This window comes from Streptopelia decaocto, assembly GCF_964273445.1.
Source record: "Streptopelia decaocto genome assembly, chromosome: 5".
NCBI lineage: Eukaryota > Metazoa > Chordata > Aves > Columbiformes > Columbidae > Streptopelia > Streptopelia decaocto.
In genome coordinates this window covers 59,737,852-59,756,772 of record NC_138659.1, presented here as the reverse complement: position 1 = coordinate 59,756,772, position 18,921 = coordinate 59,737,852, and the positions used below count along the sequence as shown (strand labels likewise).

Sequence of the window (18,921 nt, the reverse complement as noted above, 5' to 3'; positions counted from 1 at the left end):
ACATCACCTTCTCTTACTCTAATCAAGCAAATTAATAGCGTAAGATGTCAGTGTAAAATGTCATTCACTTTGCCTTAACTGTATGACACATACAAAATTAACTGTAAAAGACTGTAGGTTATCCAGACTTTTCTCTCCTGCTTTCCTTTTTGAGATAAAAAACTAAATCCCTATAACTACTGTCGCTTCTTATAAATAAATTCTAAACAGCAGCACACATTCAACAAAAATCTAACAAATTATTCTAACAAAGAAAACTCCCACATCTCTGGAATTTAAGTGGTTCTCAGTAGTCATCAAGACCATATTTTCTTTGAAATTTGAGAAGTATTTATTAAGTAGCTATAGCTGGGTTTCTTTAAAGTAGATATCTCTAATATTTTTCACAATCTTTAAGAAAATACTTCTTCACAATTTAAGAAAAAAAATTAGAAGAGATTCTGTGAAAAATTAAGTCTTCTAATTTGGTGATGTTTTCTAGATTAAGACAAAAGCTAAGTCTTCCTGTTAGCTGTTTGTATTTCACTTTAGGCAGTAAAACAAAAGAAGTAACACTGACTACTAGTAACCGTTCCACAACTGGGTACAGCACATGAGGTTGACAAGGCTTCTAGAAGACCTAGTCTCAACTGTTTGCTATGTCCGTACTCCTTACTTCCTATGTTATCATCGTTTCTTACCTCCTTTTTTTTGTTCTTCAGTATGTTCTGGAATTTGGACAATTCCTTCTCCTGTTCTGCTTTGATGCGTTTTGCTTCGTCTCGCAAACGATTCGTGTGTTCCTGTTCCAAGCGCTCTATTGTCTGTTTCTGCTGCTTTTCTAGATTCTCTATTTCTTGATCATACTGTCGCTTTTTACTCTGTAAAAATAATTTGGCATTTTTTTTTTTTTCAGAAAACTACATTCTGTACAATGGAGCGCTGTCCCACAGCAGTGATGGCCATAATGAACTGTTCTGGCAGGAAAGTTCTAGCACAGATGCTGGGCACCCCAGAATGGAAAACACTGCCGTTTATTAACAAGAATGAAAACTCAGCTATAGCCATCACATAAGGAAACACCTGATTGCTGCTAGTAGCATTCTGCCTACTCCATCAAGATGTCATATATTAAGAGCAGCAAAATGCAGAAACTCACTGTCATTTCCTGTTCACAGCGTCTGTACATCTGTTCTCGCTGCTGCAGAAGCTTATTACTGAGTTGCTGCTGGGCCCTCTGCTCCTCCTTCTGAAGAAGTCTCAGCTCTCTTAGCTCTTGACGTCTAATAAGGAAAAGGAACACTTAATATTGATGGGAAAATAAAAGAAGTGGAAAATTACAGAACACGAAAAAAGCATCTACACCTCACATCCAGTAAAACTAGTTTTCAACTGACTCTCTTATTAAGAAACACTTTGCAGTCTTTTCTACTAACAAAATAATGGAAATTAATCCCCAGATATTACAGGAATAAGATAATTAGCCCCTTTCTTTTATTCAAAGAGAAAAAAAATTAGCTGCTAACCTCTTGTAAATTTTACTTTTAAACACACTTACCGTAAGAATCGCATTTCTTCGCTTTTCGAGTCATTTTCGGTAACTATTTTTGATGTTGTTACACTCACTTCTACTCCATCAACAACAAACTTTCGAGTTTTCTTTAATGTCTTCTTCTGTCTTCTAGTTTCCTGAATAAAACATTGGTAAGTTATTCTGTTTTTATTCAAGTTACATCTTTTTTTTCTTCTTTTTCTTAATATTAAATTACTTCAAATATTTCTGTGGAGCCCTGCCATATAGTAATCAGGTGTTCTTCTTGTTTTTCAGGTACCTCACTAATCAAAAGTGAGAACTTGAAAAATTCTAATGTACTGAAACTTTCTCAAATCAGCAAAGGAAAACTGTAATTGCTGGAAGAAGAAAAAAATCTAGGTAACCCCTAAACAGAACTGACGCGTTTTCATTTTAAAGAGCTAAAGACAGTTGCAATTAACTGTTTGCTTTTGACCATAATTTTCCCAGTCACCAAAAAAAATACTTTATTCTGAAAAACAGTTCTGAAACAGAATAGCAACTTACTCACCTATCTATTTCTGCTTTAGAAATAAATTAAATGAGCAAGTACATATTTTTTGTTCTTATGTATTTGTCACAAGACAAAAATAGAACAGAACTGGAGGGTTTATTTTGTTTCCTTTGAACCCATGGTTACACAGTTCCTATCCTGGTTTGGCTATAATCATATTAGTATAAAGATATAAAGTTCAAAATCTGAAATGTGCTTCCTCGGAATAAGCTCACTCATACTGCATGACTGCATTGATATAGAACAACCAAAGTAGTGCAGTGTTTGGCATAAACAAACCTGAGAGGCTGTCTGCCTGAAATCTTTTAAATCTAAACAGAGAGACAGAAGATGGAAGCGACAGAAATACAGCAGAACATTAGATGTTGTAAGAGATTTGTCTGTGCAGAGTGAGGTATTGAACTAGTCTTCTTGAATATCAGCTCTTGAACTACACCATTCAAACATTCACCTTTATTGGTAGACTTCCCCTTATATGCTTGTCTACACCTTTAAAATACAATTATGCAATAAAATAAGAAAATAATTAGCACTTCTTTAGCTTCTAGTTTTGCTGCGTAACTGCATAAAATCCAGACATTGTTAGAGCATGCAATTTAGAATACTTCGGTTTCTACAAAGTATTACAGTCCACACTGTCATACTAGTTTCTCAATTTTCTTTGTTGCAGAGTTCAAACTTGGAGATAATTTTTAGGGCAACACTCACATAGGATTTCATATAAAAATATATGATTGCTTATACTTACTTGTAAAGATATTGATCCGGTCTCTTTGTTTTTACTAAGGAAACTAGAAATTGACAAGTTCAAATCAATGCTGCTGTTATCAGCCGTAGAACCTGTGCCCGAATCTGCGTCATTTTCCTTCAAATTCTCAGATTCTAGCTGCTGTAAAGCTTCAGTATTGTCTTGATTATCTCTTTTGACTTTCTCCTCATTTTCTTCAGTGCTAATACTAATACTGGGAACTGGAGTGACTTCAGAGTCATCAGCTTGCTCACTAGCAATATCTTGATGCTTATTCTTCATTATTTCATCAGAAGTAACTTCCAAACGTTCTTTGTCTACCTGAATGGTGTTTTCCTGGATCTTGTCAGGTTTGCGCTCTTCTGAATTTTGGTCCATATCAGTCAGCTTATCCACCACTTTATTAGAAATATCCTCAGGCTTGCTCTGTATTGACTTGTGGTCTACGCTGTCTTTTCCAGAGTCTTTCATCTCTGTCTCCTCCATGCTATTTCTACTACAAATATCTTCATTTTCACTTTCTGCCGCCTTCTTGTCTGCTTTGATCACTGTATCTTGGCTTTCCGATGGAGTTTCTGCAGAGCTGATTATCTCGTGGACCTGCTTAGCCTGACTTTCCACTGGCTTATCCTCCGCCTCAGGTGTTTTATCCCCAACACTGATCTGTGTTTCAGCAATCCCACCTATCTCCTTAATGTTGTCAGTTCCATGCTTTATTAGTTCCTTTTCTTCATCAGCCACTTTATCCACAGCATTAGGTAGGGTTTCTGTAGTGGCGTCTGTTATCGCCTCTTTCTGAGCTTCATCTTTCTCTTCCTTTTGCTCTGCAGTATCTTCTGCAGGGACCTTTTCTTCCTTACTTTCCAAGAGATCTGTTCTGCTCTCCTTCTCCTCTTTTTCACCAGTTTCCTTAGAAATGCATTCTTCAGTTTCAACACTATTTTCAGTTGTAGGTACTATTTTCAGTTTATTAACTTCTGTCTGTTCATTTCCTATGTCATTTTCTTTCTCTGTTTTTAGGTCAGGTTCACCCTTTATTTCTGATTTTGTTACCAAGTCAAGTTCTTTCCCTCCTTTCTGGGGTTCCATATCTTCATGCGATTTTTCCAGGCTTTCCATGTTCTTTTCAGCTGGCAATATTTTGCCTTGCTTATCTTCACCACTTGGCACAGAACCATTCTGCACTTTCATATCACCAACAGTGGTATCACATATGTTATCAGCTGTTTTCCTAAATTTAATGTCCTCAGATTCATCTCCCGTTGTTTTGTCATCAAGAAATATAGTGCTGGCTTTGTCCTCAATTGCATTACTTTCTGTTTTCTCAGAAAGAGATTCCAGAAAAGAGGCATTTTGCGAAAGTTTATCCTCTTCAGAGCTGGCAATACTAAGGTCAGAGGAAGCACGCTTGTCTGAAGGTAACTGCTAAAAAATTGAAGAAAGAAAACTAGTTAATCATTTTCTAACTCAATTAAAGCACGGTTCTACTGAAGAATACCTGAATAGAAAGGAATACTGTATTTACAGGCAGAGTTACATAAATTTGATAATCTCAGAGTATTTCACTTGGTATTACCACAGAACCAATGCACAAACTGCAGACAAGCTGTGAACAGAACAGTTTCACAAGAACCTTCTTCCATTTCTGATAATTGAATAAAATATACTGTGACTGAGAGAAAAGTATCATGGTCAGCCCTCTGCCTCACGCTTAACAGAATCTTCACGTATTTTTCCAACTACGTTGCCTTTTTTCCCCCACCCTTAGTTCAGTTCTCCAATAGTCCCATCTACAGCTGGGTTTGAAAGACACACATCTTTGTGCCAGTTTGGCCAGGAAGAAGCTGTGAAGCTTTAATTAGTGCAGCACTGATAAAAATGCAGTATTAAGACCTTCTGCTGTTTCATAAAAAATAATATCTTTCCTTGTGTTCTTTGTTAAAAACACCTGAAAAAAAATTGGTCTGTTTTTTAATCACAGTGAAACTCCATTAAAAGGATGAAAACATTCAGCAGATCTGAATGAGCAGCAAATACAGATTTAGAATAGAAACAGTTACTTAACTGTAGCAATTGCTTCTGCTGGAATATGAATGAAGGTTATTGGATTACATACAGACAAAAAGAATACACCAATAAAGTATCATTTTAACCATAATTGCCCTTCCACTCTTCAAAGTGACTGCGATATTTCTGTGTCTGTATTTACTGCTAGAACACTGTAATTTGCAGATCAGGCCTCTGATTTGCCATTGGGAACACACGAGGGTTTGGTCACACATTTCCTACGTTGATGTTTTTGTAAGCATGCAGAAAACAATTCCTTTTAAGTCAAAAGTGCATTTAAAGTATTTCCTCACAGCTTAGTGTAGATCTCCAAGCAGTTTTAAAAACTACCACAATAATGCAAACGCATCTACCTCACCGTTTCCTAACCTGCTGCTTGTGTCGAGATACTGAACTGAGTCACAGGGTGGGCTTCACTCCAGCCCCCCTGGGGACCGATGGCTCAGTGGCTGATCAGCGGAGGAAGGTGGTGGCTGATGCCTTGGGAGATGGACAGTATGTCCTGGAGGAACTTGGTGGGAATGAACGGTTGGAGATCTGCTGGGGTGGACGGCAGAGTGGCACGAAGGCCAGGGGATGTAACCAGCTTGGTGAAGGGCAAGAGGGGAATGGAGATGTGCTGCTTGGGCATGTGGCTTCAGTACAGTGCTGGTAATGGCAGCTACTGGTGGTCACTGCCCACGTTCACAGCGCTTGAGCTCGTTAAGTTGGAAAGCACAGTACCCACATACTCTGCAACCTATGACCATGTCATTGAACTTCATGGCTTTGCCCTTTGAGGAACTGAATTTGCGTTGTAAGATTCTTAAGCAAATTCACAAATACACTCAAAAATGCAATCTTGACTTAGTAAAATATTTTGCTTTTGTGTTTTTTTAAAATCACAAACTTCATTTACAGCAGAATCATCACATACCTTCTTTAATGTTTTAAGCATCTTAGGGAATACAAATACACATTTACTGATTGATCTAGTCATCCTGACTTAAACATTTATATAAAAAAATCAGTACCTGATTTTTAAAATTCTACATTACCTATACATGCAAAAATAAACAAAGATAATATTAGTTATCACGTAATATTATTTATTATTAGTTCTTAAGGAGTTTAAGAACATGCTAATTTTGAAAATGCTGACTACTTATTCTGTAATAGGGTTACAGTTTGTTTATGTTGTTATTCTTAGAAGACTTGATGCAAAAGTTGGGTAGTACATCAGACACTGAGTTCTCCATAGGAAACTGGTGATTGAAACTAACTGCATATTAAAAAAAGTAAATTTTAAACTGACCAGAGAATTTTCTGTTTCTTCTTCTTCATCCTCATCTTTACCATCTTCCACTTCTTCTGTAACTTCAGCCTTAGCTTCTGCAATCAGTTCTCTTATTGGTTTGTTGGACGTTACAGTAACAAATGGATGCTTGCAAAAATTAAACAAAAAAATCACTGTATTAAGTGGAACGTTACTTTTATTCTCTCAAAGATTCACAGATAATATTAATCATAACTGTCTTAATGTATGTTTTCTACAGAAGTTTTAACATCAAAACATTTGTTAGACTACTTACACAGTATATGTGAATATGAACCTGCTAAAATACAAATAATTAATTTATACTGACCTGTTTCACAATCCAAAGAATAAAAGTAGACAGATTTTTTAAACGGTTATTTTTCCTGGAATCGGGTTTCATTTCTTTTCTGTTCCACAGTTAACTTATTTTCTGATAGACTTTATGTAGAAATATTCTTTCTAGAAAAAGTCTGCTTTGTCTTTAGAACAACTTTGCCCAACAAGAACATAGAATTCTACATTTTTCTGTAACAGGAAGCAGCTACCTGTTGTTCTCCTACTGTCTCAATCTTCTTTCTCTGCTTGGCCCTGCTGCTTAAGTCTATTCAACATATGCCGGATGTATTCTGGATAAAGTAAATGCGTGCTGACGTTAAACAGAATCAAATGTACCCAGTCACATCTCCTCCTGTTTAGCTATTCTGCAGTGACAGCATTATAGAGGAAGGCTGAGCCCTAAAGCTTTTAAAACACCTGTCAGCAATTGACTACTTATGTAAATATCAACTTCACCCATTCTGAGTATCACAGTATAATTTAAATACTTACGCAAAGTAATTATATTACGTTACAATATGTAAACAATAAATTTTGATTTGCACTTGGTATCATTTAATCAGCTTTTACCAAATAAGGATCAATACCAGAATGCTAAACCACGTGTATGAACACTTAATTTGAAATTATTTAAATAGTTACTATAACACTTATCTGCTTTTAAAAAATACAAAATACGTTTGCCTTTAAACAATAGTTCTGAACAATTAACTCTTCCTACCTGTAGAAGTTGAGTTGCACTCCACCTTGCATCTACATTCTTTTCCAAACATTTCTTCAGAAAATCTTTAAAATCTGCTGACCTACACAAAAAGAGAACAGGGAGGGATTTTTCTTTTGTCTTGACATCAAACTAGTGCATAGTGAAATATTCTTTTGCTTCTACATGCATGTACCTTGCAGCTTCAGGTCCTTTTATTGATTTACAAAACACACAAAGATAGTACAGGAATGCAAAGACTAACGTGGCACAAATACCATCTTTAAAATGTTTGTCTATTTACAGAAGGGTTTACTTTTGGCTCTGGATTTATAATACACCACACTAACTGAATACACATTCACTTACTAAATCACGTAAAGACATTAAAGTGATCAAATAGATAATGGCTATTTAAAATGTTCTCTTAGTATAAAAATACCTGTCTCCTTCACCCAATTTTCTTTTTCTTTTTCAGATGATCTTTAGATCTTTTACTACATGTGCAAAAATCTATTTTGCAATCTACACAATATTTCAGTATAAAAGCTTCTATATAAAACTATGACAAAAAGACCATTGTTCCAATTATATAGGGAGATATATATGTATGCATGCATGTACAAGCACATATATATAGCATATGTACCCGATTTTATGCATAAAGCTAGTCCTATAAAGTTCAATAGGTCTATGCCCGTGAACATAAGTTTAGCAAATATATGACTTGGCATCCCTCATACTCCAAATCTACAAATTGGGGTATGAAAGTCATAAATAAAATACTAACCATTTTGAAGGCTGTGCTAATGTAGGTGGATCAGATTTCGCTATCTTCAGAAGCACTCGCATTGGATTTAATTCATGATGAGGTGGCTCTATTTGAGCCATTTCTATTAAAGTAATGCCCAGAGACCAAATATCAGCCTTGTAATCATAAGGCCTGTCTTTAGAGGTCTCGCACATTACTACTTCTGGAGCCATCCTGCAAAGAAAATAATGAAGTACCTGATTACAAAATGCATTCTTATCTGTTCTGAAAAAGGTTCTAAATAGATGAATTCACTGAAGCATTTTAGGAAGCACATACTACTCTCAATATATTTACACTACATGATGTCAAGCTTGTAATATTAACAACAATGGTAATATTAAGATACTAGTTCATACTAAAATGTTAGCAGAATAGAGAACTTACCAATATGGTGTACCAATAAAAGAATCTCTTCTTTGTATTGTTCTTGTGTTTTTAGCTGATACTCCAAAATCCGCTTAAAGTAAACAGTAAAATGCTATTAACCAGGTGGTAGAAAACATATTATATTTTTATAATTTACAATTGTCTTTTAAAATGTTGTATGTTCGAGATAAAACATTCTGACGTATTAAAACTTCAAGGTGAGATTAAAATATTTGTGTTTTGATAACTGAATGCCAAGGTCCTATAGCATTTTGAAGAACAGATATTGAATAAACATTATTAAATAAACAACATTCAAACATTGGTAAAAAAAATAATGCTACTGTTGAGTTGTGTGGGGCAATGCTGATACACCTGTTTACTGTAGGACTAAGTGTGTTAAATTATTTTCATTAGAAAAATTATTTCTTTTACCTATGAAAGCTGTCTTCATCAGACATGCCATATTAGCTCTCATTAATTCAACAGCTCATCCAATTTTTAATTTCAGGATTCAAATTCTAATAAGCCTAGGTTTTCCCTTTATCTTATGTGTTTCTTTCCACATGACTTTTCACTTTATATTAAATATCTGAAAGCTCATATATGCACCTTTAATATAACATCCAACCAAAAATGAACTTTATCTTTGCAATTAATACTGCTTGAGCTCTATAGCACTACAATTCTCACTTAGGGAAAAAAAAGACAATAATTAAATAAGTGTTTTATCCTTATTATAGATATAACTTTCTTAATGAAGATCTAGAGATTAGAGCAAAAGGACAAAATAGCCATATGTTGCCATCTCTAATCTGTACAAAATTACTTGATGGGCTCAACACTTGAGAAGACTGATTTCACTCTGTGGGAAAAAAAAAAGAGCCATTGGTTCAAATGCAAAATCTGAAATCTGGAGGGGCTACAGAAACTGAAATAATAAAATTCAAATTGTTCTAAAAATAAAATGCAATGAAGGAAATTTATTTGCCATTCACATATTTGTAACACAAGGAATTACCCATTTCTTTGTGTACCAGAAGCAAAATACAAATTGTTTAAAAGGAGCAAAATGATCTTTCGAGGGATGCTGTACACTTTTCAAAACTAAAGGAAATTTTTTTTTTAGAAATCTTAATTAGCAAACCTGAATACAACACTAAATGTATGTGTGGAAGAAATCTCTCTGTGGTCTGAACTGTAAAGTAGTATCTTGAGCGCCTGCACAGTGCTGTGCATCAGCTAAGCTTGATAAAAGCTTAAAATAGTCCCAGTCCACATGATGAGGAGCCAGGTCATGTGAGGTAAATAAAAAGAACAGAAACATATGATTTCTCTCTGACCGTGAGACTCTTGCTATGATCTGTGATTTGTTTTACAGTAGTACCAAGAAACTAAGATAGTGATTCTATTACATTCATAAATAAGGCCTCTAAGACTCAGTTCATCACTAAATCTTCAGGCTTTCAAGAAAAGCCAAAATAGTAAAGTTACCCATACTTTGTGGATGAAGAGAAAGACACATGCAAGTATGATATCTACAAGTAATAAATCTGTGCAAGGGAATCCACGCAAAAAGCACAGATAAGCTTAACTGACTAATCTACAAAAGCAGGTTCATAAATATTCTCAACTTCTTAACAGACACAATGCACTATACCTTGCAGAGACACCACGATCGATACCAGCTAGGTAGCAGATATATTAGTGAATTTGGACAAGTCTTGCTTGCATTTAAAAGGAACATCTGTAGCAAGGCTGGGAATTTATAGTCCCAGTTCACTGTGGTGATCTTTTGATTCTCCTCACCTTTACCCTCTGTGTACTTTACATCCGAAGAATTACAACTAATCACGTATGTCCTGTACAGAGCAGTGTTTGAAACCTGAACTCCAGCTGATATGTCATAGAACTACGACATTAGTAGAGCCACTGTAAAAGCTGACAGCCTGTACACATTTGCCCCTGATGAAGCTGTGAACAAAGTAGATCAAATTTCTGTCTTTTCCTAGCTGAATGAAGGGATGCTGTTCACCACCAGCTGTCCTTTTGTCAGTCCTTCATGGAGGAATCCTCATGCATTCCATGCCACATCAGGGGAAAATGTGGATGACTACTTAAATTCAGGTAAAATAACAGGAATCAACAATAGGAAGCTTGTATTAACTTTCTTCCAGACTGTTCTATCTTAATTTCAGTGCAACGAACAATTTAAAAAGGCATGAAAAAACTAAGTGGAGTAGTAAAGATTATTACTTCTCTCCCTTTCAATAATGGAAGACACAACAGTACTGATATTTAAGTAGATAAACACTGAACTCTGCCAAACTGCAGCCCAAGGAAAACACAATTATAAGACCTCGCAAAGTTCAGGGAAGGACGTTTACATGCAACCCGCTTACCTAGTTTAATGTCTCCATCTAATGTGAAAAGAATATTGCCAGCTTTTAGATCTCTGTGGATGATCTTATTTTCATGCAAGTAGTTCAATGCTTCTAGTGTCTGCCTGCACACCACTTTGATCTGCGGCTCCGTTAGTGGCCTTTCAAGCTCTACAAGAGACAGAAATAAAGAAAACTTTTTTCCATTTTATGATGTTATATGTTCACGGTAATCAGTATAGAAGTATATGTGAAAAATAATCTGACAGATTCTGAAAATCATATGTCAGAAAAACTTCTATCTTAAAACATTTGTTCCTTTCAGTAAAAATTTCATGCCTTGTACCCAAAACCCTCCTCGTCACAAACTATGTATATCTACCTATATCTGCAAATAAGCTATACAGTTAGGAGACTGGTTCTTTTGTACAGTAGACCAAGATGGTAAAGACTAGATCCTTTACATACTAGTACTAGCTTTCACCTAATTTGTGGAATAAACACAAAAAAACCCTAACTTTAAGCTTGATGCAATATAAAAAAATTATCACAACGTAACTGGGAAAATGGCAGGGGAAGAGGAAGAATGAGATCCTGAAAAGGGCTCATATAGATTATGGTATAACAACAGAGAGCTCCATAAGCATATAAAAACAACTCATCACATTCACTTAAAGGATCAAGACAAAAATGTGTTTTGAAAAGTAAATAAACCCTTGAAAAATGAGATAATCTAATTTAAGAAGTTACAATGTCCATCAATATAGGTCTGAATGTTAATTAAAAAATGCCAACATTCAACACACATGGCACATTCACATATTTGCATTTCAAAACAGTATACATGTGAAACAAGTCTTAAAATATAAATTATAGTTTTAAGATATTATTATTATTTGAAACAACTTATTTACCCAACATTACTGCATCTACTGCTCCACCTGCACAAAATTCGATCAGGATCTGTATATAAACAAAAGAACACACAAATTACAAATTAAATAGTTCTGCTGAACTGAAGCATTTATGAAGGAAGCTTTATTGGGAGACTTGAGTTTCAGACTATTTAGCCTTGACCAATTATTTCACTAGCCTCCACAAAATATTGGTACTGTTACCCACTAAAAGTAGGTCTGTGCTGCTCAAGAGAATTATTTGAAAAATGCTTGGAGATCCTCACACAAAAGTCTTAGTCCAAAGAGAAAATTGCATAATAAAACTTATAAAACATGATAAAGCATCTTGAATCTGGCTCATTCTAATGTGATTTACATAATCCCTGCAAACTCATTTCTCAATTATTAAACTGTACTTCTGTAGTATTATCTCTGACTGAAAAGTCCAAGGTAAGAGCTACGTGATTTCCCAGTAGCAAACGTTATCTCCTCTATTGTTTCAGATTGGATGGAAATATATGAAAATATTGAAAAATACCCTTAAAAGTTACAGAAAACAAGTAAATTCTGATGTTTACATTCATTTTCCTCCATTTTCATTGACACTTACAAAACATTAAGACCTTTATCCCAGAATCTAATAATACCAGAACAATTCCATCTCCAGTTCTCAGTTTCCATTTGAAACAAAAATAAACTGCAACTATTTGGGGGCACAAACTATGCTGGCATGTAGGACAGAAAGAACATACACAAAGGAGAAAGAGAGTAAACAAAGGCAGAGAGCAAGAATGAAGAAAGGCCATCCAAGACTGACACCTCACTCTTCTTCTGTGTTTTCCTTCTTTAATTTGAACATTAAACATTAAATCGTAATATTCAGTCTGACAGCTAATAAGTTTTTCTTGTCAGAATCCTAACAGTCACTCTTCTGGAAAATAATATATTAATTTTTTCCTTTAGAGTACTTTTAAAATCAGGGCCTAACTACCCATAAAAGAGGAAACCTCAAATTATACCTTATACCGTAACATATATACACCACTTATGTTACGTATTACTTCAAATTACTATTATAGGTACTCCTCACAACAATGGTACTAACAAACATATTATATAATGCAACTCTTTGTAAATCCTTTAAACCATTATTCCATTTACATTCTTCTGCATATCTAATGCCAAGTCAGTTAAGTGTGGGAAATCGTAAATAAAGAATTTCTTTCTCTAAAATTTGGTGTTTGATCTGATAATCTGACAAAGGCCTCTTAGGTAGAGAAACTGTTTCTAAAACTTGAAAGCAAAAACATATTTTAAGTGCAAATATCATTCTTTTCTTTTTTCCTCCACTAAATTCTGTTTACTTACCACATCATTATAGCCTTCCCTTTGCTGCTTTCATGCCTCTGCATTTCACTGTAACTATATATCTACTATTTTATTTTAAAACTACTTACTCCTATCTTTATTCTGACAGTGAAGCCTATCCCCTCAGTTTCACATTCTGCCTTTGTGCATACTTGCTTCCATGCTGACCTTTATGCATGGAAATTTTTGCACTATTCCACTGTTTTATATAATATCATTTTACTCTGCATTCAGATCACACCAAGTTTTCACAAAGCTTATAAAAATGAATCTATATCAGGAAACATGTAATTACATTTCCATTCTTTTCATGCTTAAAGAATAAAGCATATTTACAGGGCTCCAAGGAAATTTTATTTTACTTGGTTTTGATATCTCTTAATTATGTTCTTTTTTAAAAAGAAAGTATTCTTTTTAAAATTTCAAAATTACATATAAATATTGCATTGTATCACCTCAAAGAAAGAAATGTATTGTCATAGCTAAAGCTATTCTGTGCACAGAATATAGCAGAAGAGTAACGTATAGCATGTATGTCCACTACACTTCTATGTCCACACATGTAGATTTTAAGTAACTTATTTATGGTTCAAGTCCTGGTAAACTGTCCTTCCTGGAAGTACCAATGAGTTCACTTGTATCTAAAATGCATACTTCACAGGCTGACCTTTTCAGCTATGGATACTGAGTCTCTTTCCAAATTATAGATTCAATCTCCTGACCAAATGACTCAGTGTAGCTCGATTTTACAGTGACAATTTCCTAAAAGTCATACTCACAATTTACAAATTCATTTTGAAACTGAATAGTTATCACAGTAGTGATGGCCAAGAAGAAAGGTGATTCATAAATGATCTTTTAATAAAGCCAAGGAAAAAAAAAAAAGTCATTTTAATAACCTTTTGAAGTAAGTAAAAGCATTTAGAGAAGAAAAAATACCTACCCACAGATTGTTTTCATAGTAAAAAGCGTCTAGGAGCTTAACAATATTAGGATGGTCACAGGATGCTAAAATATCAATCTCAACCATGTAATCTTCAAGTTCTTCTTCTGATTTAGTATCAATCACCTTTGCAGCAGCCAGTACTTTTGTTTCTTTGTTCTGAGCCTACAAAAGAAAAGTCAAAGCAAAGATGTATGTGAATTTCACCAGATAATTGTCACCAGAGAAAAAAAAACCACCAAAACACCCTCTTGACATTTCTGTACTATTTTCCTGCCTCTAGTTTGCTTCTCTAGAAAATGAAGATACCTGCATATTAAAGACTAGATAAATTATAGCAGAAAAGGGATTGAATAACTTTTCTCAAGGTCACAAAACACTAGAAGACAGGAATATAAAAATAGGTAATTCTGGTCACATTCTTTAAACCATCATGCAGTCAATAGCTTAGGGTCACTACTATTTTGTACTCCTAAGATGAACCTCTGTGTTGCTCCTCAATAAACAATCTATTAACACTTGGCAAGGAGTACTAAGCAGCTTCCACCCTCTCATTTCTCACTGCCCATTCTTGCCCTTCTGATGCTCCCCACGTTGTGGCAGCGCAGCTGTTCACAAAGCCACGCAGAAAAACAGATCCCCTACCAGTAATCAGGAGGTTACACGGTTCTTCAGCCAGGGTCTGTATTCTAAGTCCAACATTAAAAAGCTGCCAAGCCATCATTAACTTGTCTGGGCATTTTACTCTCCTTGCTTCAGAAGTCTAGGAGCACCTCCAGCGATGGCTACTCATTGAAGTTGCCCACGCTGAAAATGCTGCCACAGCCTGTACTTTATTACCTCTTATGTTCCAGTTTGAACCCATTACCCCTTGTCCTATCATTGGTTGTCACCAAGAAGGTTACGTTTGAAGGAATACCATGACTTGGAATTTAGTAAGCTCTAAACAAGAAGGTATATTTTCTCAAGCCATCATAAAAACTCGAGTTTGTCAAGGCATTTCCACTGGTTACCTTTTGCCTCTGAATAAATGAACCTGAGGACTGAAGTCTACTTCACCAATTACAAATGAAGATAATGAAGAAAAAGCCTAGATTTCCTCCACCTAGCTTTAGACATTCAAATGAAATTAAATGAGAAGCAGGGACACACAGGCTCTCTCCAAAGCAGCAACAGAGAAGAACCTGCAGGGGCAATTCTGACTCCTGAGGTGAAGCATCACAAGCTCACTGGTCCTGTCTCTGCTGGTGCGGCTGTTGCAGGGGCATCTTGGCCCCAAACCCAGTTGAGATGAACCCAGGACAGGACACAGCAAGAATCCCAAAACCTGACTTTGGTCATCTACTCTTGTTATACTATTATCAGACAAAAGCTGTAAAAACAGCAAGTAAGGATTCCGAAGAATTATTTCCAAGGTCTAAATATTATTACTTTCACAGCCATAAATAATTCTCTCGATGTGGCAAAAGAGAATGAATGATTTGAGACAGATGTTCATAGAATCATTTTGGTTGGAAAAGACCCTCAGGATGATCAAGTCCAACCATAACCTAACTCTAGAACTAAACCATGTCCCTAAGAACCTTACCTACATGTCTCTTAAACACCTCCAGGTGACTCCACCACTTCCCTGGGCAGCCTGTTCCATTGCTTCACAACCCTTTGTGTGAAGAAATTTTTTCGTAATACCCAATCTGAACCTGCCCTGGCACAACCTGCAGCCGTTTCCTCTCATCCTGTCACTTGCTACTTGGGAGAAGAGACCAAGCAGTAATAGCAAAACACACTTAAAAAGCTCAATCAGCCAGGACTATACTTATGCCGAGGGCATAAATTTTGTGATACATATGTAACATTTATTTTTATCTCAATATTTTTTGCTAAACAAAAAAATAAACAACCTTCCCAACTGTAATATTTGCCCTCCCATTTTCAACAACAAATATAAGGGATCTGTATAACATTATTTGAAAACAAACTACTAGGTAGTTTTCCAATACACATTGTAATAACAATAAGAAAAAGGTCTGTTTAGTAACACAAACATAATTGTTTTGGTTTCCTGTTTTATAGCAGGAATGAAAGACCAAAATTCCTATTGTAGAGCTGCACTGTAAATTAAACATGAAAGGTGAAACAGATGTCTGACTCCACAACCGAACTAGACTTGGTAGTTTTATAAGTGCAGAAAAATGGTTGTTAAAGCACCTTTGTAAAGAATTCAAATATGATCTGTAAATTTACTTTTTTGAAACATGCATGGCCACACACTCACCACTGTACCTTACAAGATGAATACTTAAAACAAAATCTGAAATTCATCTTTACACAAATTTGCATGTAAATCATATAATGGCAATAATATTTTGTTTAAATGAAACTTTTAAAATCTTCTTCATAAGGTAAGAGTAACAAATGTTACTGTTTTCAGATTCAGTTTCACCTTTGAGAGAGAGAGGCATTGGTAAATCAGCATGCACCATTACATGCTAAGGAGTTTGCTGCATTTACAGCATATATTGCTTTTTTTTCTATTGACAGACTATTTTGTATTTTGATTTTTCCCAGATCCTTTTGCTTGAAGTAACTAGAAATCTGCTTTGAATAAGTTTACTTTATTTCTTCCTTGTGGTAGCTCTATTAAAACACCTCATTAAAACTCAAAAGTCATTACAGAGACAGTATGATTATGAGCATCTTAACAATTATAAACAAAGCAAATGTTAGCCTTTGTTCTGACTTGAGATAGTAAGATTTTGTAGGTCTAGATCCAGACTTTTCTTCCAGATCTTAAAAGAATAAAGCTGCAGAATAAGCATGTTTCCACTGGGTATTTCTGAGGACTGATAAAACATTTTAAGTATATATGAAGTTACACCTGAAAACTAAAAAAAAAAAAAAAATATATATATATATTAAACATTATTTTAAAAGATCTTTTTGAATAAGACATTATTCATCTCCACCCTACAATGCACTCCATAATAAATACCCATCTGTGAGACTTACTTTAAGAAGTATGAAAGAAGTACGCTCTTTTGAACTGTGTAGGAAAGGATTTTACTGTTCGTGCCTAAGATTTACATAGCGCTGTATTGTATGGAGAAAAAACAAAAACAACACAACCTCTGGATGAAGAGGAACAAAAAACATTTATAGCTTTGTGTGGGCATGTTTGTTTTTTCTAGACTTTGACTGAAGTCTTTCTTCTGCCACATAACAGTCTCCAAAGGACCAAAATGTTAGTGTGGACGCAGTCTTGATTTGCATATACTGATTCTGCAATTGGGTACATGAACATTTAAAGTCAAATAACCATCCATGTTACTCAAAGGTTCTGCCCTTTCAAAATATGTCCTGTATCAATAGCCCAGCAATTTATTCCTATATTTTACCTCCCAACTACCAGTTCAAGTTATTCCAAACACTCTGCTTAAATGCATTTGATCTCCTTCCACGACAGGTGATTTATGCTTCAGTCCTATGCTAAGAAATCCAAACTGGCATCTTCAGTGGTTATGGTTCAATCCTACCTCATGCAGAGATGAGGAACAAAGGAGAAAGATTTTCTTTCTTTGCATTAACAAAATTGGATCTTTTCAAAAGATTCTTACACAATCAGTGAAAACTGAATTGGAATAACTAATTCCCCCAAGATCTGACTAATGCCATATGACATTATTAACTATTACATGCAACAATACATAAATATTGCAATCCTTCCACCAGCACTTCTGTTTGGATTATAAAATTAAGGTTAGTGCAGCAAACGTTAACTTACAGAGAGATAATATGCACTAGGGGATGCCAAACTATATGTTACAGCATGGTTCTTGCAATGGATAGCACAATCTCAGTAGCAGAAAAAGCACAGAAAAATACTCTCATTCTTTGAATTCTAAGATAAAGTACTTTTAGAAAGATGGATTGCAGGTTTACATAGAATAAATATGATCTTGTAAATTAGAACTTGCAAATTGCTTTCTCTCTGAACCCAAATCCCTCACACTAAAATGGCAATGACATCTAATGCACAAAAATATTGTAAACATTTGAAAACATATCCGTATGAAAAAGAAGAATAACCCATTCTATACAAAACTAAGAACTAGAGTATGTGAAATTAGTGATTCCTCCCTATCAGTCCTAGAGTTTTATACAGTATCATATATTCAAATATAAGTTCCAGAGCCAGAAGCTTTGCGAAGAGCCTGATAGCAGAATATTAAAAGGCAGGTTTACTGTCTGGGCACTCAGCCAAGAAGCTGCATATTCCCAGCCATGGACAGCAGGGAGAGCTGAGCCTCTGTTCCAGCGTAACAGGATTGCAGCTCAGAGATAACTCATAGCCTTTCATCTTTAGATGACCAATATGAAGTTTCAGCCTTGGTTGTGAGGAACTGTTTCCCATCACCAACAAATGTTTCCTTCCTAGCCATGCAGCTCTCCTCCTGCAATGCAGCATGGAGACGTCTGAAAACTAAACACTTTTACCACTGACCAAAGTTAAGTATGTCTTTCATCTCTTGTTCAGCCAACCGGAAACAAAGCTGAGATACAAGACAAAAAATGGTTCATCACCTTTCTTCCTGATGCCTGATCTCTTCTGAGATGTTATATAACCCCCCTGTGCGCTTTGCAGGCAGCAAAACAAATCAATTAAGCAGCTTTTCCTTTCTGACTCATTCTTCTCAACAAAACTATAGCCATTATGATGGATCATCAAGCTTGCCAGAAAGTGAAAAATATGTGTGTCCCTATTCAGCAAGAGATGTTTTTGCATGTAAAAAGCGACACTTTTGTGTAAACCTGGAACTGTCAAATCTAGCTCCATATATGCCTTCCGATGATGTCTGAGTAATCCGTACAGAAAAACTGTCCTTGTACAACACAAAGGCAAGAGCTGTTTCTCAGAGCTATCTGAAAGCAGTAGATCTCA

At 35.3% G+C, this 18,921-nt stretch overlaps 1 protein-coding gene across 3 annotated transcripts in view; it reads right to left on the bottom strand.

The window, feature by feature from the left end:
- The window catches only part of SLK (STE20 like kinase), a 50,503-nt gene that overhangs the window by 15,018 nt on the left and 16,564 nt on the right, over positions 1 to 18,921 (bottom strand). For 2 of the 3 annotated variants that reach the window (XM_082053493.1, XM_082053491.1), the window contains exons 2-12: positions 13,983 to 14,147; positions 11,690 to 11,738; positions 10,797 to 10,946; positions 8,413 to 8,485; positions 8,005 to 8,199; positions 7,236 to 7,317; positions 6,176 to 6,304; positions 2,815 to 4,239; positions 1,538 to 1,668; positions 1,139 to 1,262; positions 681 to 860 (exon numbers count right to left, since the gene is read on the bottom strand). In XM_082053493.1, coding sequence (XP_081909619.1) covers positions 681 to 860; positions 1,139 to 1,262; positions 1,538 to 1,668; positions 2,815 to 4,239; positions 6,176 to 6,304; positions 7,236 to 7,317; positions 8,005 to 8,199; positions 8,413 to 8,485; positions 10,797 to 10,946; positions 11,690 to 11,738; positions 13,983 to 14,147 — 2,703 coding nt within the window. The remainder of the gene's footprint in view (positions 1 to 680; positions 861 to 1,138; positions 1,263 to 1,537; positions 1,669 to 2,814; positions 4,240 to 6,175; positions 6,305 to 7,235; positions 7,318 to 8,004; positions 8,200 to 8,412; positions 8,486 to 10,796; positions 10,947 to 11,689; positions 11,739 to 13,982; positions 14,148 to 18,921) is intronic. The other variant, XM_082053492.1, reaches the window with a different exon arrangement.